We start from the raw sequence: 23,479 nt of genomic DNA, 5'->3' as shown, positions 1-23,479 counted from the left end.
ACACAGTGCTGATGCATTTATGATAGATGATAGATGCGGGACATGCAGAAAAGGATGAGCAGTTGGGTAGGACGAGGGGGAGATGGGCCCTTGTTTGCAAAAAGGCCATGCATGATACAATGCATACGGTGGCTTGAGTGGCGGGCGCGGGAGGCTGACATGTCACTTTTCGACCGGACGAGCAGTGTGACATATCGTCTGATATACCTGCAGCTGATTGCGGGCGCGTGAAGCCGTATCCGGCGTACTGTGTTGCAATTTGGTATCTCGTTATTCGTCACTAAATCATCATCCTGGAAGCAGTTGCATGCATTCTTTTGAACCCCCACCACCACCACCTTCCCAGCCATTCCATCAAGCACCTGTCTCAAGACCCCGGATGAGCTCCGCGTGCTTCTCGCTCCGCGGCGCCACGCTCACCGGGAACTTGGTCGGCCGACTCGTCAGCGACGACGTGTATCCCAGCTCCGCCCTCCTCTCCCGCCCTTCCTCGTCGACCGCGCTGGAGATGGTGAACGCGGCCAGCACGCGCGCAATCGCCACCCACAGGCTCGCGTCCGCAAAGTACCTCCCGGGGCAAATGCGGCGGCCGAAGCCGAAGACGACGCCGCGCGGGTCCGGCTCGCCGCGCGGGGCCAGGTACCGGTCCGGGTCGAAGACGTGCGGGTCCGCGTAGGCGGCCGGGTCGTGGCACAGCCACCACGTCGCGGGCAGCAGGTAGGCGCCCTTGGGGATCGCGTACCCGTCGTGCTCGAGCGGCTCCTGCGTGACGTGCGCGACGCCCATCGGCAGCACGGGGAACCAGCGCAGCGCCTCCGTGACCACCTGCGACGTGTAGGGCAGGTTCGCCCGGTCCGCGCAGGTGGGCAGCCGGGATCCGGCACCGAGGACGCGGTCAATCTCCTGCTGGGCCTTGATCTGGACGTCCGGGAAGAGCAGCATGGCGAGGACAAAGGCCTCGAGGGTGGAGGAGGAGGTCTCGACGCCTGCGCCGTACATGGTGGCGGCGGTCCACTTGACGTCGTCCTCGGTGGTGCTGTGCTTGCGGGTGCCGGTGGGGTCGCCGCCGAGCTCGCGCTCGAGGATGTTGGCGACGTAGGAGGGGCGGTGGGCGCCGCGGCGCATCTGCGCCCGGACGAAGGCGAGCGGCGTGTCGGCGACGGTCTCGGCGGCAAGCTTCCACCGGCGCGCGGTGCGGACGAAGTCGGCGCCGAGGGGGAGCCACGCGGGCACGTGTCGCAGGGCGGGCAGGGCGTCGACGGACCACGCCATGGGGACGAAGGCATCGGTGATGTTGTCGAGGACCTCCTGCATGAGCGTGACGAGAGGGTCCTCGGTGGCGGAGGAGCCGAGGGTGTATCCGTAGGTCGCCTCGAGGACGACGGCGGCCGAGAAGCTTCAAGGTGGTGAAGGGAACCAAGTTAGTTCGGATAGTCTGGTCTCAGACATGTTTCACGGCTCCCATGTAGATCAGAAATGGAAGAATATGAGGAAGAAGCCACGTACTATTGAATGTGATCCATCAGCCGCTCCGGCGCGTCCAGCATCCACCGGAGCATCCTGCCCGCCTGCGCCTCCTGCATGCCCTGGTAGCGCTCCGAGGCCGCGGGCGTGCCCAAGTACTGGTGGACCAGCCGGCGCCGCGGCACGTAGCTGCTGTCCTCGAACTTTTGCACCGACAGGATGTTGTCGTAGCCGCACATGCCGTGGCCAAACTCCATGTGCGGGCGCGACGAGGTGCTCTTGGAGCGCTTCTCCAGCAGCTGCCGGACGGCGTCGCGGCTGTGCAGGAGGACGATGGTCTGGCCCATGATCTCGAGGGAGCTGACGGGCCCGTAGAGGGCGTTGTGGCGGAGCCAGTGCTGGAACTCGGGCACGCCGGGGGCGGGCATGTCGAGCATGTTGCCGATGAGCGGGAGGCGGCGCGGGCCGGGGGGCAGTGGGAGGCTGCCGCGGCGGCGCCGGCGTGATAGGACGGAGCGGGCGAGGAGGAGCATGATGCAGCCGGCGAAGACGACAAGGTAAGGACTCTCGCGGAGCACGGCAAAGCTGGGTATATGGTCCATCTTGGTGAGGACAGCCGGTACGCAGATTTACGAGAGATATGAAGCAGAAGTCGGCGTATGGCAGAAGATGAAAACAATGTGAACTGTGATGACATTCTGCTTCATCATCTAGACAAACTCACGGCTACTTATAGACGGTATGTGGCCATGGAGTGGCCCAAGCCGTCAAGACATGCTGCCCAAACAGTACCGGGTTCATAACTGTGAGGAGGTCTTTGTGTGTAGCAACGTCGTTGGAGAGCTGAAGATGCAGACCCTTGTTGGAACAGGCTGAAGTAGAACCTGCAGGCGCCGAGAGGGTGTATGCAGAGCCGGCAATCGCTGGCCGTTGACATCTCCAAGGTGTGTACCAAGATACATCTGCACCCGTATGTGCTTTCCATGTGCTGTTCCACCAGACCCATAACATGACTACTATGCTCTGCACCTTGAGCAAAAGGAAGACGGAAGACTGCAATTTGGAGACAATGCACGTTCAATTTATTTTTTTATGCAACAGAACGAGGAGGACTGGCCAGCTTGCATGGAAGGGTCGAGTTGGTGTGTGTGGGCCATTTGCGATTTGTCGCATTTCGCTGCGACGGGGCGGTCCATTAGTCGGCGAGAATAAGGACGAGAATCACGTCACATTGATAACGGGGTGAGGGTCAAACTATATGTGCAGCTTCTATGATGGAGGGCTCCTGTCGGCCGCCAAGGAGGATGAGCTCTGAGCGTACAAGTCCAGCAACTCTGGACGCATCTCTGCCGTCGGCACCATTGACCAATGTGGCGAAGGACAGTCCAAGTAGTAAGTTACAACTTGATTCCCACTGGCTTGTTCAAAATAAATACCCATGGGAGTCTTCAAGCACCACGACAACTTTCCCTGGGTGGATTGGCGTGCCTGGAACCCGGCAAGCTGGTATCTGCAATTTGCTGTGCTATAACGGACCCTGACATTAACACATGGATATCTCACCATATCGGCTCCTTTCTCTTCCCAGGCTCGTCAGTAAAATGGACGTACGAGTAGCCAATGGGCGATATAGTCCTCAGGCACATGAAGTCAAAATGGAATCCAGTATCGATCGATAGCCTCGGTTGCTCCTCGATATCCTCCTTTCCTGGTCGCTTGTGGCCGGAGGAACCGCCGATTTAAAATCTTTCAGCTCGCCGACCGCGACCAAAAGTAATTTGATAGAGCTTGGTCGAAACATCTTTCCTGCTCCCGCCGCTTGTTGCATCATTCCGGAGGACAGAGCTCGCAGTCTCGCATGAGAGCATTGCGGAATAGGAGAGCTCAACATGACGGCCGCAACGCTCAACGGAGCCTCTAGTACCGAGGACTTCGAGTCCATCCTAGACTACCTTTCAACCGTCGGATACGATGTCGCCTTTCTTCGAGGAGATGCCCGGAGTCTCCTGGCCGATAACCCAATCTCCGAAAGCAAAGGCACAGAGCATTTCGATCCCACCGTCGCACCTTTGGGAGCGCTCAAAGCCACCGGCCCTTGGGCAGCTAGGCTGTTGCAGGGCGGCGGCACCTTCATCGATGAAGTGGCGGGTACTGCGACCTGGCCCGATTCTCTCGACTTGCCAGGATGTGCTCGTCGCGTCGCGGAGCTGACTCGTCGCTGGATGGATGAGGAGCTTCCTGGCGAGGCCGGTATGATAGCACGCGCCGCTGAGGGTTTCTTCCCCAAGACGGCCTCAGTCGCAGAGCAATTTTATACTCTCCGCGACAGCATCCATTACTCGCAGCAGTGGCTGCCAGGCCCCCCATCGTCCAGGCCTGCGCTGACCCTCATCCTAGCGTTCTGCATTGGTGTTGACGAGTTCTTTCGTCCCGTCGAGTCTATAGATGCGACCTTGTATCTCGGGCGTAGAGTAGGCGACCTCTGGGACGAATGCGTGGAAGAGTGCGGTGGGAGGGAAGACGCGAAGCAATGGATCGCCCTCGCTAGAGAAGCCTTGCGCTGTAGCGTCTTCCTCCAGAACCGAGAAAAGCTGGCCTACATGGGCCTTGTGGAAAATGGCAAAGACATCTTTACTGACTGGGATACGACGGCTCACTACATGCTCCGTGGCGAAGCCGGCATGACGCCGTTTGCTGGTCTGCTCATGTGCGCATACGCGGGCCTACCATTCCACGAGAGTCTGGCTGGAGCCATTGCAGTCTACTGCTACAGCTGCATATTCGTGCTGGACTTTTGCAAGCGGGCGACAAAGCTCGGCGCCGGCAGCTTCACTGAAGTCTCTTTAGCGAACAAGACAGCCGAGCTCCAGGGACGTGGGCAACTGATCGGGGCGTTTATGGAATACGGCGAGAGTGTTCTGCCAATGCAATTCCTCTGTGTGCTTCGACCTTATGTCCTTGCGAGCTCATCACTCGTCGATGTGATGGATCGGTACAGAGAGCGCTCCTGGGGCATGCGCTTGCCGGTGAGTAGGGTCACTCTCTGCACGATGATGGCTGTCTTGGAAGCGGCCGGAGGAAGTTTAGCTGATGGTGGGGAATTGCGCATGCCGAGATGGCCGTCGCCCAACGAGTTGACGCTCGTGGCCGAGGTGGTCGAAATGCTGGACGCCGAGGATGCCTACGAGGCTTACCGGGCTCAGCCTTGCGTGAACTTGTTTTACAAGTTGCCGCATCTTGTGCGAGTTGTTCTGCAAATGGGTTCTCAACATGCTCCTCAATCGATTGGCCAGCTCGCCATCAGCCAAGCCACCAGCCAGGATGCGGTGCTCAATGGCGATGTGAGGGTGTCACAGCCCACGCGATGGATGACGTGTCTCAGCACAGCCTGCACGCCGCCACTTCCGTCGGCTCATAAGAGAATGGCGTCAATCGAACGGCGAGCCTCGCGGCTGGGCGCTGTGCGTTTGCTCGGGGGTACTGAGAAGCTGCAGTCTCTAGCTTTGCGCTCGCCGGCGCGACCGGGAGGGTATGCCGCTGGGTATCGTGAGTTCACTGGTCGGCCAGTCGGTTCGGGGACGAGCAGTTGAGGTAGTCGAGGTGGAATTGCATAAAGAAAGGAGGCTTGATGGTGGGTGATGTTGGATAGATCCAATGCTGGAACTAGGAGACTTGGTATCAACTTGGCAACGATCCCTTTGCATCGAGATGATGTACAGATAATGGCGGTGATGGTAAGGGGGAGCATTGAGAAATGTAAAAGAATGCGAGGGATGGTGAAGAAGGATAATTTAGCTAGGCCCAGGGGTTGAAGGCAGAACCCCTACCTTACCGAAAACCGTGCTACCTCATATGCATGGCTACATGAATTGGATATTGGATGGCATGCGGGAGGTGGGGTGCAGGAGGCACCATCTGCAGTAATTATTAGCATACAGTAACGTGAATAATGATCTTTCGAAATTCGCGGAGAGTATATAAATTGGCGAGTTTTGAGATTAAGCGTCTTTCTCAGACTGGGGTGATGAAAGGACGTTCTCGGTGGGTTCGTTGCCTGAGAAGTTGCTGGATTGATATCTATGTACATACATACATACGGATACCTTGTGGCTGTCTGGCTTTTGATGTGCTCTTCAGCTCGGCTAGACGCCGTTACGCAGAATTTGCCGACGATAAAAAAAAAAAAAAAAAAAAAAAAAGCCAAAGGTGTGATGACCGGTTGGAACTCTAACTATGTAGCAAACAAGCTTTGAACCAAGCACGACAATCCTGCCCAGTTTGAGGCCCCGCCGGACCAACATGCAGATTGCCGTTTCTAGCGGCGGGCTGCGGGCCCAACGTCCAGACCTCCAGTGGACTACCCACTGTAAATACGTCATGGATGATGATGAAGGACAAGAGAGCTTGATTGAAACTTTCCAAGCTCCCCAACAATGGCATGGCGCGCTGCCGACCTCCTACGGCTGGATGTGAAACAAAGTTATTTTCTCGTCTTCGTCTTCTTCGTCTTCTTCTTCTTCTTCTTCTTCTTCTTCTTCGTCTTCTTCTTCTTCTTCGTCTTCTTCATCTTCTTCTTCTTCTTCTTCTTCTTCTTCTTCTTCTTGGTCGGTTCAGTGTCTCCATTCTCACTGACGTCGATACGTCGATAGCAACCGGACTCAGCTGCTCCTCTGGATAACTGCCTACCTACCCAATGCACAACCTAAACCATTCCCTGAATCATTCCGACTGAGCAAACAACTCGCAAATTCCTATCCATCACAACCACGACACCCTCTGCATTACCTAGCCCCCGGTCACCATGAACAATACCAATCATGTCGTGCCTTCGGGCCAGCACTACTCCGGCCGCAACCGCGTGCCCAACATTCAAGAATTCATGGCTCAGCTAGACCGCGAGAAGAAACAGAGGGATACAGAGATTGACGCTCGTTTGAGAGCCAATGACAAGCATGGCGAAGTTCAAGACCACCAGCAGCGCGACGACAAGGCCGAACGCAAGGACGCTCGCTGGGTCCGTGATCCCGTCACTGGCAAAGACGTGCAGATTCGCGACGCCAAAACGGACTTTAAAAAGGCTGCCGATGACCCTCAGGTAAGATGATGGCCTCGAATTCATCCTTTCTCGCATTCAAACACATACTGACCCGTTGCTCCCAGATGTCTGTCCCAAACGAAAATCTCGGCAAAGACACAACCGTGCCCAAGCCCATGCACATGTCTCGTGAACAGTACCGCGAAACCATGGATATTTCTGCACCGCCTGATCCTATACAAGAGGGGACTACCTCGGACGTGCCCATTCGCAGCGAAAAGACATCCGTCCTCTTCTTCAAGACCCCGACCGTCAGCTACGAGCCAATGTTTGAAAGCCTCGAGAACCGAGCCAACGGTCTGTGTATTGGCATATTTGTCGCCATCATCTTCATTGGCAGGTTTTTCGGTGGCAAGCTCCTCGGGCTGATTCCTCTTGGCTTCTGCGTCGCATGCGGTGTCTTCCTATGGTGCAAGGAGCTTGTCCGCCAGGGTCGCGACGTTGAGTGGTCCAGCGAGCAGGCCCGCGGCGAGACAGCCACGGCAAACTTGATTCCCGAATCCGTCGAGTGGATGAACACTGCCATTGGCATAATATGGGGCCTCATTAACCCTGACGTCTTTGCTGCCGTTGGTGATACGTAAGTCGTTGAACCTACTACCACACCTCGCCACTGTCTACTGGGAAGCAACCTAACATCCACATAGTCTAGAAGATGTCATGGCAGCCTCGGTCCCCAGTGTCATCGAAAATATTCGCGTTGCCGACATTCACCAAGGCAGCAACCCCCTTCGAATCCTGAATATGCGAGCCCTTCCAGACTCCCATGTACAGGACATAAAAGACGACATCCGAAAGCAAAACGAAAAGACCATGGACCCCAATGAGATGGCTGCCATGGAGCAAGCTGGCGAGTTTTACAACATGGAGGTTTCTGTTGCATACCATGCAAAGCCCTCTGGTGAAGACGTCGCCTCCAAGGCTCGCAACATGGGCATGCAGCTTGTCTTCTATCTTGGAATCCGTGGTCTCTTTGGCGTGCCTCTACCCGTCTGGGTTGAGCTACAGGGTCTGGTGGCTACTGCTCGTCTGCGACTGCAGCTTACGCCCGACCCGCCGTTCCTCAAGACCATGACAGTCACTCTCATGGGTGTCCCAAAAGTCCAGGCCGGGTGCACTCCCATGATCCAAAAGGGCGTCAACATCCTCAACCTGCCCCTCATTTCCAACTTTGTCAACTGGGCCATCTCAGCAGCGGCGTCCATGTATGTCGCGCCCAAGAGCTTGACTCTTGACGTTAGCAGCATGCTCACAGGCGATGACATCAAGAAGGACACCATTGCCATGGGTGCCTTGTACATTCGCATTCACAAGGCAGTTGACCTGAGCAAGCAGGATCAGCGTGGTAGCAAGGGCGGTGGCTCAGACCCCTACATTACCATCTCCTGGAGCAAATTTTCCAAGCCACAATTCTGCACCCGTGTTATTCAGGATGATTTGAACCCATATTTTGGGGAAAGCTGTGGTCTCCTGGTTACACCTGACATTATCCAGGCAGATGAGCAGCTCTCGGTGGAACTTTGGGACAGCGACAGATCCTCGGCCGACGACGTCGTGGGCAAGATTGAGCTCAGCATCCAGGAGCTCATCCAACATCCCGGACAGGTCTTTCCCCAAGTTTCCAAGCTCAAGGGGATGAACGCTGATAGCAGTATGCCGGGTGAGCTGCACTGGGAAGTGGGCTTCTTTGGCAAGACGCTTTTCCGCAAGGCTTTGCGAACAGACGAAAAGAATCCAAACCTGCCGGATGAGATGAAAAACAAGCCCGACACTGCTGAGCGCCAAAACGCTGTGCCTCAGACAGCCGAAAGTGAAGCAGCTCTGCACACTCCACCTGATCCGCTCTGGCCGTCTGGTATCCTGAGTGTTGTCGTCCACCAGATCGTTGGCCTTGAGCTGGCCAATATTCGCGGTTCTGACGGCAACCGCAAGGGCAAAGAGTACGAGCCGGCTCGCCCCGAGGCTGGTGAGGTCAAGGAAGCTGAAAGCAAGAAGCTACCTAGCTCGTACTGCACTATTCTCATCAACGACGATTTGGCGTACAAGACCCGAACCAAGGTTGTCTCTTCGCAGCCCATTTTCAACGCGGGCACTGAAAAGTTTGTTCGTGACTGGCGATCTGCAATCGTCACGATTGCGGTCCGCGACTCTCGCCACCGACAACACGATCCACTCATTGGCGTGGTGCCGCTCAAGGTGTCGGACATCCTGCAAACTAGTAGTGAAGTCACGCGATGGTACCCTCTGGATGGCGGTATCGGCTTTGGTCGCGCCCGCATCTCGCTCTTGTTCAAGTCTGTGGAGCTGCGCTTGCCGCCACCTGAGATGGGCTGGGAGATTGGCACTTTTGAGTTCACGTCGAACAAGATTGAGACGGTGGGCTATGCACCAGCGGCCAAGGCCAAGCTGCGCCTTCGCACTGGTGGCTCGACGGCCAGCGTTCGACGCTCTTGCTCAGCTAAAGAGGGGGATGACATGACATTCGACGTCAGCGGCACCGGCAACAGCCAGAAGATCCGGCTGCCTGTGCGTCATCGATACAGGTCGCCTGTCTTCCTCGAGTTCAATCCCGTGGGCAAGAGGCGCTCGGCTGCGTTTGCAGCGGTCTGGCTGAAGGATTTGACAGATTGCGATGAGCAAGACTTTGATGTGCCCCTATGGAGGTGCAATAATTCTGTGCGTCTCTCGCAAAATTATATTACGGAGGCGAACTTCAGAGAGGTCCCCGATCTTGACATTGAAGAAATCGGGCGCGTCAGGTTCTGTGGCCGTTTCTCGCCTGGCACAGATTCTGATCATGTTCGTTTTGTCAGCGATAATGATTCGCGAGAAACCATTGAGACGTGGGAGGCATGTTATGCTGAGGGCGTTCGAGAAAAAGAAGTCAAGACTGAGGTGCCGCCTCTGACAAAGGAGCTTCACGACCACTCGTTGACGCAAGGTCGCGATGTTTTGGCACAAGCGAGCGACGAGGAACGCAAGAGATGGCTGTCCAAGGACGGCACCGACTGGACCAGCGCTTTTGGGGAAGACCCTTCGCAGGCCATGGCCGGCGGGAAACGCGGCGACGGAGAGGCTGAGGATGATGACTACGAAGAATTCGATGAGGATGGGGAAAGCGAAGACGAAGCTAGCGACACCTCGGATCCCATCACAAACGAGTCAGTCTCGAGGGCGTCGGATCTTCAGTCTACCCAGGCCACGGGAAGCCGCCTGACTGATGCCTCCAACGGTCGCGCATCCCTCGAGACCAATACGACAGCGGCCACGGGGGTCAGCGATGCGTCCAAAAAGAGTCACGGACCACTGTCGGCGATGAAGGAATATCGTGAGAATAGTCGCGATTTGCACCGTAAGCAGCGGGGGCTGATGCAGTGGCGACCGATGCGCAACATGCAGTTTGCCAAGAATGAGGCCAAGTTTCTAGCACGCAAGGTCAGGAACATTACTGCGTTGGACGGCCGCAAGCCGGATGTCGAGACGGAAATTTGAAAGGGAAAATTGTTGGCACCGTTGATGATACCACACGCCGCCTTTTTTTCCCCGGTACTTTATGAATTCATGTCTTATTATCCACTACTGTTATCATATGTCGCTCAAAGATAGCATGCCGTATCAAAACTTTTCTACGAATGGGCGCAGATCAAGTTCGTGCGTGAATGCTGATCTGGGCTGTGTGTGTAGATGCCAGTAGCTCTCTGCAATCTACTCATCGTATTAGTCTTTCAGTATCAAACAACACCCAAGCGTAGAACTATACTCACCGCGTCCGGGCTGATCTTGCCGTCCGCCTTGCCGTCGTTGGCTACGCGGTCCTTGCCCCAGGGCGTGTCGATGACGCCGTCGATGATGGCATAGGCGACGTGCACGCCGCGCGGGCCAAACTCGCGCGCCAGCGACTGCGCCAGCGCGCGCTGCGCAAACTTGCCCGCCGCAAACGTCGCGAACCGCGCACTACCGCGCAGCGCCGCCGTGGCCCCCGTGACGATGAGTGTCGGCGGGTGCTGCTGCTCCTTGCCCTCTTCCGACGGGACGGCGTCGAGGAGCTGTGGGATCGTCCTCTGCGCAAAGTGAAACAGCCCTTTGCTGTATATACCTCCGCGTCAGCGACCCGGATCTCTCGTCGGGATCTCTCGACCAACAAGGGGCGGGGGGCACAGAAACTTACGCGCCGGTGGCCAGGGCCCGGTCGAGGTCCTCGGGGGTCAGCTCCAGGAAGGGCTTGTAGGCGAAGCCGGCCTCGGCGTTGTAGACGGCGGCGGCGAGCCGGGCGCCGGGCCAGGTGGCGGCGACGGCGGCAAAGGCGGCGTCGAGCGAGGCCGGGTCGGAGACGTCGGTGGGGATGCCGAGGGCGGTGCCGCCGGCGGCGGTGACGGCGTCGACGACGGGGGTCAGGTTGGCGTCCTTGCGGGCGAGCAGCGCGACGGGGTAGCCGCGGCGGGCGAAGAGTCGCGCGACGGAGGCGCCGGTGCCGGAGCCGACGCCGACGACGACGGCGTAGAAGGGCGGAGAGGCGGCCATGGTGATGTCAAGTTTGTTTGCAGTGGAGGAGGACGGCTGGTTCGCTGGTCATGGGAAGTGTGATGGAAAGCATCTGGGAATTTGCATGTTAATATACTTAAACTAGGTGAGACATGGTGCACGTCCGGATGTCATCGGCCGCATGCTGCGGTGCTTACAAATGCTTGAATGACGACAAATGGCGCCAGAGCAGCACGGTGTGGATGGGATGGAGCAATCCGCGAGGTTTCTTGTATCATTTCGGCTGATAAATAGGATTTAATACTAATCATTGATCACAACGAGGTCGCCGTGGCTCGATCATGCTAGCAGTCTAGTGCGTTCTGTATTGGAACCTTCCCCGCAATGTCGCCTTGTCATGATCCCAAAGACAATAGAGGCATGTTTCTAAAGACATGGAATGAACATCCGATAAAAGAAGTTGCCGCTATGAGAATAACGCCTGAATAACGTAGAAAAAGTTTCTTTCATGGTTATTAAAATGCTCCCCAATGTCAACAGATATAACCCCGGCCAGGCACTTACACATCCATAGAACTCGTGATCACGTCAACTCTCCGGAGCCGACTTCCCTTTGTTACCGATATCCCCGACTCGCCATGGCCTCACTCTCCGCCACCCTCCCCAGATCCTCATTCACCGACGCCAGGTCCCTCGCGATCCGCATCGCCGTCTGCCCCCTCGGCCCCTCCAGCGCTTCGTACCCCTCCAGCGCCTCGCGCAGCCATCCCTCCGCCTCGACAAGCCGGCCACCCTGCCGCACGCACAGCAGCCCGAGGTTGTTGGCCGCCGCGAGCGCCAACTCGTCGCCCGCACCGCGCGCTTCCGCGTGGCCCTCTCGCGCGCGCCGCCACAGCGCCTCCGCCGGCGCCAGCTCACCGAGCTTGGCGTGCGCGAGCGCCATGTTGTCCGCCACAGACGCGGCGATGCCCCGCCGCCGGCGGTCTGCCGCTCCCGCCTCCTCGGCGCGCGCTGCTGCCGACGCGCCCCTCACGAAGCCGGCGAGGACCCTGGCGCCGAGGACGACGGCCTCCCGCAGCCGCTCCTCCTCGACGTACCCCAGGAACAGCGTGTACGCGGCGTCCGCAGCGTCGTCGCTGTCCGGGCCCGCTCGCGCCTCGAAGCCGCGCAGCGCGCGGCCCGCCATCTCCTCGGCCTCACGCATGCGGTTCAGGCCCTGGCACGCCTTGGCTAGTCCGTGGCACGCGCGGAGCGCGCCGTCCCCGTCCCCGTCCCCGTCCCCTTCGGAGCCCTGCATCGTCTCGTGCGAGGTGAGGGCCCGCCGGTACAGCGCGGCCGCCGCCGCGTCGTCGTCCCGCAGCAGGTGCAGGTGCCCCAGCGCGGACACCACGTCGAGCGTGTCGCGGTGCTCGCGCCCGTAGACGGCCTCGTGACCGGCCAGCGCGCGCGCCAGCAGCGTCCCGGCGGCGTCGAGCTCGCCGAGGCTCTTGTGCGTGAGGCCGAGGTTGTACGTGACCGAGAGCGTCTTGGCGTCGCGCGGGCCGAAGGTGCGCTCGCACAGCGGCAGCGCCTTGGCCCAGTGCGCCTGCGCGGCGGCCGTGTCGCCGCGCTCGGCGTGCAGCTGCGCAATGTTGCACGCCGTGTGCAGCGTGCTCTCGTGCGCGGCGCCGTGGCGGGCCTCCCGGCCGCGCAGCGCCGCTTGGTAGTGGCGCTCGGCCTCCTCGTACCGCCCCTGTCGCTTGCACAGGATGCCGAGGTTGTTGAGGACGTTGTGGTGCGGGTCGCTGATGTCGGGGGGCACGCGCTCGTAGCCGCGCAAAATGTCTAGGTACAGGCGCTCGGCTTCGTCGAGGCGGCCGCGGTCCCAGCAGAGCGAGGCAAGGTGCTCTTGCGTGAAGAGCGTGTCGGCATCGTCGTGGCCAAACAGCCTTTGCTGAGCGTCAAGGACTTTCTTCATGATAGACTCGGCACAACCCATGTCGCTCTTGGACAACGTGTTGCAAATTGTGACAAAATCTTTGAACTCACGGCCCATTGTGTAGCCATCGTAGCTAATCTCCTTCAGCGGCATGTCATGGGAAGGAAGCATATGTACGAGATAGGCGTAGACTGTTTTATGCTTGAACTGAAAGCACGAAACACCAGCTGCGTCCGACAGGCGAACAATTGGGCGGCAGGCATGGAGTACGTCTCGGACATGAATCATTCGTCCGGAGTCTCGATACTGTTCGTTTTTCACCCCATACAGAGCATTCAAGGACTTCAAAAGCTCATCGCAACTAAGTCGAAATATCGGCTCATTTTCTGTTATTGCCAGCCAATGTGCGGTTCGGGTGAGAATAAACTTGGCCCTAGGGTCGTCGTCTCGCAGGATGCGTTCCAAGTATGGATCAAACGCAGATTTGCAAGTAGCTGGTATTTGCGATCCGTCGCTGGCATCCATTGTCGTCGCCAATGACACCCATATATTTCGTCTCAGCAGGTCACATTGGTCGTCGAGCGTCGTGACCGCCCACAGCCAACTTTACACCATTGTCAGTGTTTTGCTGCGTAGATGGGACACACGCAAAATACTCACGAGCCGTGGTTATTTCTCAATATATATTCCTCAATTTCCTTGCGTGGTGACTCGGGCTCCAAGAAGGTGTCACCTTGTTGTATTCGTCGCTCCATTTCGTTGCGCACATAGAGAGACAGCTCGTCTTGCGCGGCCGCGACCTCGACGGGACACGACACCGTCTCCATGCAAGCCTGCTGCTGGCCGCCGCCGTCGCTGGACGTAAACGCCGTCTTGATCGTCGAGCCCGGTGCGTCCGCCATGGCCGCGAGCTGCAACGCGAGCGCCGCCTCCATGTAATCAACGCCGCGAACCACCAGAAACACCTTAGCAAAGTGGCGAGACATGGCCTCCAGCAGATGGCCCAGGTCTGCAGGGCCCTCCGCGTTGAAAAGACGCGCGACGACTCCGTCTACGGGCTCGTGCGGCACAGACGGCAAGGCTCCGAGCCTGACAGAGTTTCGAAACTCGTCGTGGGCGGCCTCGCTCTGTTGCGCCAACTGCGCAACAAGTGCCCGGAGACACGCGACGGTCTCGTTCTCCGCCGGGCTGTCGCTCGCAAAGTAGTAGCCCACGGCTTGTCGCGGCTCGTCTGGGAGCCGCCGCGCGAGGTGACGCACCATGGTCGCCGCCAGAAGCGTCCGGCCAGAGCCCGACGGCCCGTAGAGCCAGAGCTTGTCTATGGTCGGCACTGTCGAGGCCAGGCCCGGTGCGACCCAGCTCCTCGCGTCGGAGTCGGAGTCGGGACGGCCGTCACCGCCGGCCAGCCAGGCGGCGACGTGCTCGTCGTCGAGGATCCATCGGTTTGTGCCCGGCTCGACGAGCGGCAGGCTGGTCAGGAGCGCGGCGTCGCTGCGCGGCGAGGCAAACGCCGTCAAGGCCGCGCGGGCGTCGGGGTGGCTGCTGCTCACCCGGAACGGTAGCATGTCCATCGCCAGGCTGGTCCCTGCTCCACCTCGGTCATGGATGAGAAAATATTGGAGAATATAGATTTTAGAGGCTAAAAAAAAGCGCGTGAGTTGATAAGAGCAATAAGAGTTAATAAAAGTATGGGTAGTCTATGGCGGGAATAACGGTACTGAGGCTGAACGAAGAAGCCCACTTGCCTGCTTCAGCTGACGCACCAGATCTGCAAGGTACGGGGCGGGAACTCTCTGTAATCTGTACGAATAAAGCAATAATGAATTAAATAAAGCGTTCCGAGAAACATGTATATAAAAAATCGAGAGCAAATATCGTTAAAGAAAAAAGAGCAATGCTATGGCAGACTTACTTGGACGAGGCTCGCTCACATTGATGCATCCTGCGTCATCTACCGTATGAAACTCGCGGGTATAATGTCTTCCTTGAAGCTCTCCAACAGCCAACACGGCACCTCTCGATCCTCACGTGGAGAGTACTCGATGCGAATTTCCTCACCATCCCTATTAACGACCACATAATACTTTGCAAGGGGATCCTGTGCAGCCTCCGTCGTAGATCCCGTACTGATAATCACATCGCCGTTCCGCAAGCCAGCACGCTCTGCATGCGACCCAGACACCACGCCTTCCACAATACGTCTCGATGCAGATAGTCTGCTATACCCAAACTGAATCACGGGCTGTCTGGTTTCGCGAAGCACATTCCTCGTCGATCCTACACGCCGCCCTGCGAGGTTGATGCTGGGTCTCCCAGCCAAGACGGCCTGTAACTGAGCAGCGCAGTCGACTCTGCCTTGCAAAAAGTACTCGATGCTTGCAAGCCAATCTTTCTGCTGCACCTTTTCACCGCGCCGCCATCTGGCTGAAATGTCCAGAACAATTCGGTCGAAGAGACCAGAGGAATTTGAATCTGGCTGACCAGGCAGACGCCGTAACTGGTCATCTACCAAGAGAAGATAGGCAAACCCACGATCGTACGGTATCCACTCGGAATACCAGGACGTAAAGAAGTATTTTAATGCATCATCCATGGAAATGTTAATCTCCGGGTTAGCATAGTATCGGTACAGACTAGCGTTGACCCTCGTAGTAACATAGGACGGTGGGACGAGGCCGAAGCGGTATGGCAGGAAAGTTGCGTAATAGTCGGCAATACCTGGCAGTGTTGGTCATCATATGTGCTGACAATGGGAGATGGGGAATTTTGGTCGCTTACCTTCAATGTACCAGGCATTCTCGTCCCCGTTTTCCTCATTGCTCAACGCCGTGAAGCTGTGCACCATTTCATGCGCCAGCAGGCCCGTGACTTCTTCATCTGCAACATCCAAAATGGAATTGCTGTATTCGAGGATATAGCTGCTGAGAAAGCTAGAGCCCCCCCAACCGCGGGGGGCGGTTCGAATGAAAACGCGATACGATCCACTCAAGTCTTGGAAAAAGTCGGCCATCGGCGTGTATAGTTCCGTGTTGAAACCCTTGACACGTTGCAGAATCGGTGGGAGATTCCCAAACCAGTAGGTAGTACAAGTACCGGGCGAAGAACGCAGCCGCGGCCCAGGAGGAGAGCTCTGGATAGGTCCAACCATAAAGACAGAGCGCGCAAAGGTGTCAACGGTGCCATGTTGCTCGACACGCCGAGGCCCCTCTCCGTACGTCCAGACGGCGCGTGTCCCAGGCGGTGCCGTGGACAAATCCCACTCTACACTATGCGTATAAAAGCTGCCTTGAGCCACTTCAGGCAAAAACCAGGCACCGGTCCCGACAAGGCCTCCCTGATCAAAACGCAAGTCGACTCTTGGACCGGGCGCAGTATGGATATCGACCTTGCGCGGGAAGACGTCCATCTTAATAGTCAAGTCGCTGACGGGATCTCTGCCGAGGCGCCATTGTTGCAGTGTACTGGTTTCGTCCACAAATATAAAGGGCAGGCGCCCGACAGTGTCCGTGGCATATATGTCAGATTCCGTGTAGGGATGGGCGGCAAAGTTGCCAAACCAGGTCGTATAGTTCAAGTGAGGATTCGAGCCTGTTAGGGCCGATTTGGGAACTGTAAAAGACACGGAGAGGTGCGATACGTCACCTCGTGGTGTAAATATTGGCCGTATTCTGAGGGAAAGAGCCGGATATGATTTCTTCAACATGGCGTATGACTTCATTCAAAATGTTGACGGATGAGTGTGAGGAGGGACAAAAAGGCAGATGCCTGGGGCCTCCGTGGATATTACCTAGGTAGGCTCGGAAGCCGGCAGGTCAAGCATCAACTTGGCGCAGCCTAGATTTGGGGCCGATCGACTACATACAAGGCGCCTAATCCGGCACTTCACCTTGTGATGCTTGGGATGGGGAGGCAAGTCTGGTCTGGCGAAGGGAGGGATGGGGTGGATGTTGTCCGTACTCGGGCGGCCACCCCCGAACATTGGTCGCGAGCATGCAGGCTGCGCTGGCGGTCTGCAGAGGCAGGGCATGTGTCAATGAGGTAGTCTAGATACGTATAGTCTGGCGTCAGCCTGGTGGAAGCGTGCGTACGCGGTGACTCTGTGTGCAAAAGTGACTCGGGATCGCTCGCATGGTGTACCCGGCTTGCAGTGCATCAGGCAGCCTTCCCCGTTAGCGACCAGGCTACAGCTCCCCCTCGACGCATAATAGCGGTGGCCCGGTAATTTCTACGGGACCGCGAAGACCCCCTTGGCTCCGATTGATAAATCCGACGCTTCTTTCATTGGGTTTCTTGGTCCTCTCGTCTGCCATGGCAGGCAGACCTTGGGCAAATGGCAAAGCTGGCCAGCCAAGGCCCCAGTTAACGTATGCGAGATGAGACGGTCGCGTCGAGTCAGACCGGGCGGCTAGGGTCCAGAGCCTGGGAGACTAAAAAGTAGGTTGGCCAGTGATCGATCAAGGTTGGTCGGTGTGGGTATAAGTCGAGGGAATTGTTTGCCCGGGGATGTGTATTTGGTAGGTTGCAAATGCGAGGGGCCCCGAGACTGGCTGCCATCACGTGGATTCCCAAGTTAGGTACCTCCGTATCTACGACCTCTGCATGGTGAACCTTACAAGGCTGAGCAGGAATAAGGAAAGACGAAGAGAAAGCCTCGGGGGGGGGAGAAAAAGAAAAGAAAAATAAAATAAAAGGCACTGAGCTGGGTGCTAAGGCCGCTCTACTTTAGTATGATGAACATCTGTCAACTGTCAAGACGAGCCGGCCTACTAGCGCAGCCGTGGCCTTGTTTAACTAGGCAGGGCTATGCAGAGAGCCTCATCAAGTATCATGGATAATCTCTACACCTAAAGTTGCTTTGCCTTATGCTTGAGTGCTATAATGTATATGGATATGTTAAAGTTACAGGCTTATGGCCTGCGGAGCCTGCTTCAACTGAAATGCCATGAGAATGGCGCCTAGACACCCGCAAATAACGAGCTTCATCACAGTCCTGATCCCATGCCCTCATCTTCGGACCCATCTGACGACTGCGATTCCAAATTTTCATCCCGCCGCATAATCAGTTCCTTGAGTTTCCTCCTGTTGTTCCTGAACGTGAAAAGGTCCTCCACTTCTTGGTCCCGTGTTGATGGCGTCACTTGGTTGCCTTCTCTGTCCTTTAAAAAGTCGGGTATCGTATCCTTGGCTGCCACCAGCCTAATGCTCCAGTCCCAGCTATTTTCTGGGCCGTCTCCAATATGCCACGCCATCGGGACCAAGTGCTCCTGCTCTAAATGCTTGGCCAATGTTGCACCATCGACGTGCTGCGCGGCTGATTTGTCGGCACATTTACCCCAGAAACAGCGGCCATGCTGTTGGGACTTAAGGTGAACTGCAGAGACATGCCGGCGCAATGTGTCCAGGTTGTGCAAGTCTGCCTTGCAGCTGGACCATTCGCACAGAAAATGGGTATACGTTGGCCTCAGAGCGAGATAAACCTCCCTCGGCGGCGGCGAATCTGGCCGCGCGACTGTCTTGCGACGTCGCTTCAATGAATAGTTTGGCATGTGTCTTTGCCTGCCAGCACGACTACCACCCATAACTGAACTGGAGTCAAGGTCGACTCTCGCTGCACCATATGCGACATTGGCTCTCCATCCCTTGGGGCGGCCTCTCTTCTTCCGGGGTGGCCCATCATCTCCTGTGGGGGTAGTAGCATCTAGATTTGCGTTAGCTAGCCTCCTCCATTGTTAAACTGTACTTTTTGCTCATTTACCTTGTAGAGCGACGTCGTACTCCGAGTAGTCGTGCACCTTGATTGGCGAGGGGTTTAGTACCACGGACAGCGGTGCCGCCGTAGACCGAGGAGGCGCTATGTGCATGGGGAGTACATCGAGAGTACGCGCTGGGAACGCCTTCTGAGCATGTGCATTCTGATAGGCGGGGTCGGGTACGATACGGAATCGCGCTGCCTCCTCGGCCTTATGAACTGAAAGGCTCAGGTGAGGCTTGGTGGGCGTCGCATGAGATCCTTGGATCGGCGCCGAGTGTTTGTTGATGTCCATTGCGAGTTTGTTAAAGGGAGAACTACCCTAGCTATCTTTAACTAAAGCTTAAGGTTGGTAGTCTATCTACTAGCTAGCTAATATCGCACGTGATTCTAAACTAGTAACAGTAAAGTATTTAAAACCCTTCTTAACTTATTAAGTTATTTATTAGAAATTTAATAAGCTATAAGTTCTAGGCTTTTTTTAAAGCTTTTTTTTTAATAGAATATAACCTTTTAAAGTATTTTATTAAAACTAAATATCTCTTTAATAAATAATTCTTTCGTTAATCTTATGTATAATTTTTTTTAACATCGTTTATAAATAATTAATCTCTAAGATAATTGATTCTGCTATATAAGTACTAAAGTATTATAGCTAAATATAAGATATATAAATCTAAAATTTATTGTACAGCCCACCTAGAAAGTCTAAAATCTGACCGACAAGACAGGCTTTACCAAGTAGTGGCCGCCAGTATGTATATACCTGGCGCGCCCCGGCTGGGTAGCCAGGCTCTTGAATTCAACAGCGATGGCGGAAACCATAAACCTGGAAGAGTTCATGACCGCAGAAGCAAGTCTAGTGCGGTTTAATTAACGATTAACGAAAGGTTCAGGCACGATGAAACTTATCAGGTTAACTTGACCCCAGGCACTTTTGCGTACCAGTTACTGGCTCGCGAGTAGTTAGCGCCGGGCACCGCACAGGGGTGGAAGGAAAATAACGTTGGCGGGAGCAAGCCATGCGAGTTATTGTGCAACAGAAGGCAGCGCGTGATAATAATAATACAGTGATAAAAAAAGGGGTTGCACAGGACGTCTGGGCAGAGATTTCTGCATGACGAAGTAATAACAACAATCGATTGCAAAGCACTTGGGAGGATGCATGGCCTTAATAGAGGTGTATCGAGTCAGCCATGGGCTGCAGGCTACCGAGGCTGGCGTTGACTGTACGTATCATGTTAGAGAGCGGCAAATACCACGTTGAGCAGGTGGCAGGGTTGGTGGCTCTTGCTTCCAAGGCTCAGCTGTTTGTTAGCTCATATCGCGTTGTCTTATACACAGGTATTGGTGGCTCTCAACCTCGGCCTCTGCATTTACCAGTGGCCAAGGGCATTGGCGTCGCCGTCGCCAAAAAGCTGATGCGGAATTGACATACATCAAGATTATGTATTTAATGGTTAACTATGTTGGCCTCGGAAGGAACAAAGTCATGGTGTGATGCTTCTCACAAGCCCCCTTCACGTAGGCCAAATTCAGTGGGCCAATTCTGGTCAAGGAATTTGGCACAGTGGCACAGTCTTTTGGGTGTACAGTAACAAGCCCCTCACGCCTCAACCAGCTTCATGTCTGCCTCCCAGTGTCCCCACAGCCAACATCGGGCCAGTGCCCACTGTATTTGCCCACTAACGACTTGAGAATTCAGGGATACCAGGCCGTTACAGCGTTCTAAGGGCCTGGAACCTCAGCGTTGTATTAATGTGCCTATGTACATACATACTGTACGTACATACATAGGTACCTGGTAGCGCCATCACCCATCCCACTGGTCACTGTTGAGCTTGATTGCTCAGCACTCGCCCAACTTCCGCTGGTGCGTGCTGGTGCTGGATGGACAACTGAGTCCCAACTGGCCCCCGCCACGATGCCGTCTGTCGCCTCCCGCCCGTCTCCTCGTCCATCTCCACTCTCCCCTCTCGCTGGCATCATCGGTCAGCTTCCCGTTCATCTTCTCTTCCCTAACCAGCCTGTCTTCTGGCCTCCATCCCTTCCGCCGCCGCATCAACTCGCAGCAACCTCCGGTATCCCATTCGCCCCTCTTCTCACAACGCGCGGCAAATCATGGCATCGTCTGCGTGATCCTTGACCCTGTCCAAGATTAAAGCAAACCTCATCGCTCCCTCCTCCGCCCGTCATCACCATGCCGTCCAAAAACCCCAATGGCTCTTCCGGCCAGGTGAGCCACCGGTTACGCAACTTCTTCCGCATCAACAGCCCGGCCCCCGGTGACAAGGACAAGAATGCCTCAGCGTCGGCAGCCGCCACCTCCGCCCCCAGCATCACCGTCAACACTGCCACCGACAACATCGTCAGTCCTAAGCCCTCGCGCCACACAAAGTTTTTCAGCAATACCGTCGGCCGACTTCGCGCCCATACTGTCGCTAGTGAGGGCAACCAGCTCGAGGAGGCCATGAGCCCGACCGCCCACGCCAACCCCTACTTTGTCCACCAAGGCCAACCCGGCCTCCGCCATCACAACGACGGCTCTGTGCCTCCAAGCCCACCCGACACCCCGTCACTGCAAGTCACCGGCCCCGATGCTCCCGGTGCTGGAGAGCATGCCACTGCAGAGACCAAGGAGGAGCTAGCCCGTAGGCTCAGAAGGGTCGCCAGCGCTCCCAACGCCCAGGGCATGTTTGTCAACCACGCTGATAAGGTCGCCGGTATCGATGGAGAACGCCCAGGCACGGCCGAGCTCGGCAAGGATCCCGTCTTCCAGAGTTCCGACTCCGGCAAGGTTGGTCTCATCAGCTCCGCTGCTGCCGGCCACGCGCTAGCCCAAGCTCACACCGCCGGATCGCAGGACGACGACACCCTCGGCGCTCTCCCGCCCCCCAAAGCCACCAATGCCTCTTTCCGCCGAACCTATAGCTCCAATTCCATCAAGGTCCGGAATGTTGAAGTTGGCCCTTCTAGCTTTGACAAGATCAAACTCATCGGAAAGGGAGACGTTGGCAAGGTCTACCTTGTCCGCGAGAAGAAGAGCAATCGCCTATACGCCATGAAGGGTACCTATGCCTCGTTTCCACATATCGCACAAAGCAACTAACCAGCTTCCATAGTCCTGAGCAAAAAGGAAATGATCAAGCGTAACAAGATCAAGAGAGCCCTTGCTGAGCAGGAAATTCTAGCGACAAGTAACCATCCGTTCATTGTCACCCTTTACCACTCTTTCCAGTCGGAGGAGCACCTCTATTTATGCATGGAGTACTGCAGTGGTGGTGAATTCTTCCGTGCTCTACAGACTCGCCCCGGAAAGTGCATTCCGGAAGACGATGCGAGATTCTACGCTGCCGAAGTCACGGCTGCCCTGGAGTACCTGCATCTAATGGGCTTCATCTACAGAGATCTCAAGCCTGAAAGTAAGTCGCATTGCGTTCTGCAACAACAACAACTACCCGCCTAACGCACAATCTAGATATTCTTCTTCACCAGTCTGGACACATTATGCTTTCCGATTTCGACTTGTCAAAACAATCCGACCTCGGCGGCAAACCAACCATGATTGTCGGCAAGAATGGCGCAAGAACCGACGCACTGCCCACCATCGACACTAGATCATGCATCGCCAACTTCCGCACCAACTCTTTCGTCGGCACTGAGGAATACATTGCGCCAGAGGTTATTAAGGGTAGTGGCCATACAAGTGCTGTCGACTGGTGGACGTTGGGAATTCTCATTTACGAAATGCTTTACGGCACTACCCCTTTCAAGGGCAAGAACCGCAATGCCACTTTTGCCAACATTCTCCGCGAGGATATCCCCTTCCCCGACCACGCTGGTGCTCCGCAGATCTCAAAGTAAGCAATCTCTCGGATACAGGTGTAACTACCAAATCGATTCATGCTAACAATTGTAGTCTCTGCAAGTCGCTCATCCGAAAGCTGCTTATCAAGGACGAGAATCGGCGACTCGGCGCTAGAGCCGGTGCCTCCGACATCAAAGTCCACCCCTTCTTCCGCACCACGCAATGGGCTCTCATTCGACATATGAAGCCACCGATCGTTCCTCATGCCGGCCGCGGCATCGATACTGTCAATTTCCGAAACGTCAAGGAGAGCGAAAGCGTCGATATCAGCGGCGCCAAGCAGATGAAGGGTGTCCCGCTGGACAGTGGGCTGTCTACACCAGGCAATGAAATCGCGGATCCGTTCCTCGAGTTCAATAGCGTCACCCTGCATCATGATGGCGATGACCACGGCCATCATGAGCACCACACCTACCAAAACGGCATCCAAGCGTAACAGCAGAACAACAGCCTCGCCGCCAGGCTTGCTCTTCAGCAGATATGTGTACACGACTTTGCATTAAGTGATTAGAATTGCATTTGGCACCTGTTTTCATGTATTTGAGTTTGTTTTCTCATTTGCTTTTATTATAGTAACGACTGGACGAATGTCGCGGCTGTCAGTCGCGATGACCACAACGCTCCGAGACATTGGGCCACAAGATTGACACAATCACGATACTGTACCAGATACTTGTCGGCTTCCTCGCAACGAAAACACAAAAAAGGGGCGTCTGCGAAATTGTTTTGTTTGAAATGGCGTTCCGGGAATGGAGAGGCAAGATGGGAACTGGTGTATTTCTTTCAAGTCCTATTACTCCTAGCTTTTTTTCAGTGTACTGCAGTCTATCGATACGCATGTCAAGTCCTGTCAATTTTTCCGCGAAAACTACGCTTCATCTCATTTCGGACAGAGATATATTT

At 55.9% G+C, this 23,479-nt stretch overlaps 8 protein-coding genes across 8 annotated transcripts; 3 read left to right on the top strand and 5 right to left on the bottom strand.

Annotated features, from left to right (window-relative positions):
• Positions 1–354: 354 nt before the first annotated feature.
• On the bottom strand, positions 355–2,066 carry ISF_02725 (cytochrome P450 oxidoreductase OrdA-like protein; the record flags this gene model as incomplete). Its single annotated transcript, XM_018846331.1, has 2 exons — positions 355–1,396; positions 1,507–2,066. The coding sequence occupies 2 exons, from the start codon at positions 2,064–2,066 to the stop codon at positions 355–357; spliced, it is 1,602 nt and encodes a 533-aa protein (XP_018706059.1).
• A 1,287-nt stretch (positions 2,067–3,353) lies between these two features.
• On the top strand, positions 3,354–5,054 carry ISF_02724 (hypothetical protein; the record flags this gene model as incomplete). The annotated part of the gene is made up of 1 exon (XM_018846330.1): positions 3,354–5,054. One exon carries the CDS (start codon positions 3,354–3,356, stop codon positions 5,052–5,054), a length of 1,701 nt encoding a protein of 566 aa, XP_018706058.1.
• Positions 5,055–5,897: 843 nt separating this feature from the next.
• ISF_02723 (C2 domain protein) lies at positions 5,898–10,051 on the top strand (the record flags this gene model as incomplete). Its single annotated transcript, XM_018846329.1, has 4 exons — positions 5,898–6,068; positions 6,254–6,559; positions 6,625–7,139; positions 7,207–10,051. The coding sequence occupies 4 exons, from the start codon at positions 5,898–5,900 to the stop codon at positions 10,049–10,051; spliced, it is 3,837 nt and encodes a 1,278-aa protein (XP_018706057.1).
• A 123-nt stretch (positions 10,052–10,174) lies between these two features.
• Positions 10,175–11,080, bottom strand: ISF_02722 (short chain dehydrogenase; the record flags this gene model as incomplete). Its single annotated transcript, XM_018846328.1, has 3 exons — positions 10,175–10,264; positions 10,324–10,645; positions 10,728–11,080. 3 exons carry the CDS (start codon positions 11,078–11,080, stop codon positions 10,175–10,177), a joined length of 765 nt encoding a protein of 254 aa, XP_018706056.1.
• Positions 11,081–11,657: 577 nt separating this feature from the next.
• ISF_02721 (Tetratricopeptide-like helical) lies at positions 11,658–13,112 on the bottom strand (the record flags this gene model as incomplete). The annotated part of the gene is made up of 1 exon (XM_018846327.1): positions 11,658–13,112. The coding sequence occupies one exon, from the start codon at positions 13,110–13,112 to the stop codon at positions 11,658–11,660; it is 1,455 nt and encodes a 484-aa protein (XP_018706055.1).
• Positions 13,113–13,615: 503 nt separating this feature from the next.
• Positions 13,616–16,662, bottom strand: ISF_02720 (pdz/dhr/glgf; the record flags this gene model as incomplete). The annotated part of the gene is made up of 3 exons (XM_018846326.1): positions 13,616–14,598; positions 14,988–15,677; positions 15,738–16,662. 3 exons carry the CDS (start codon positions 16,660–16,662, stop codon positions 13,616–13,618), a joined length of 2,598 nt encoding a protein of 865 aa, XP_018706054.1.
• Positions 16,663–17,941: 1,279 nt separating this feature from the next.
• ISF_02719 (hypothetical protein) lies at positions 17,942–19,003 on the bottom strand (the record flags this gene model as incomplete). The annotated part of the gene is made up of 2 exons (XM_018846325.1): positions 17,942–18,657; positions 18,715–19,003. 2 exons carry the CDS (start codon positions 19,001–19,003, stop codon positions 17,942–17,944), a joined length of 1,005 nt encoding a protein of 334 aa, XP_018706053.1.
• A 1,905-nt stretch (positions 19,004–20,908) lies between these two features.
• On the top strand, positions 20,909–23,012 carry ISF_02718 (Serine/threonine-protein kinase domain protein; the record flags this gene model as incomplete). The annotated part of the gene is made up of 4 exons (XM_018846324.1): positions 20,909–21,776; positions 21,831–22,130; positions 22,187–22,568; positions 22,628–23,012. The coding sequence occupies 4 exons, from the start codon at positions 20,909–20,911 to the stop codon at positions 23,010–23,012; spliced, it is 1,935 nt and encodes a 644-aa protein (XP_018706052.1).
• Between the last annotated feature and the right edge of the window lie 467 nt (positions 23,013–23,479).

The sequence above is a fragment of the Cordyceps fumosorosea genome (assembly GCF_001636725.1).
Source record: "Cordyceps fumosorosea ARSEF 2679 chromosome Unknown scaffold_5, whole genome shotgun sequence".
NCBI lineage: Eukaryota > Fungi > Ascomycota > Sordariomycetes > Hypocreales > Cordycipitaceae > Cordyceps > Cordyceps fumosorosea.
This window is presented reverse-complemented; position numbering and strand designations above follow the sequence as displayed.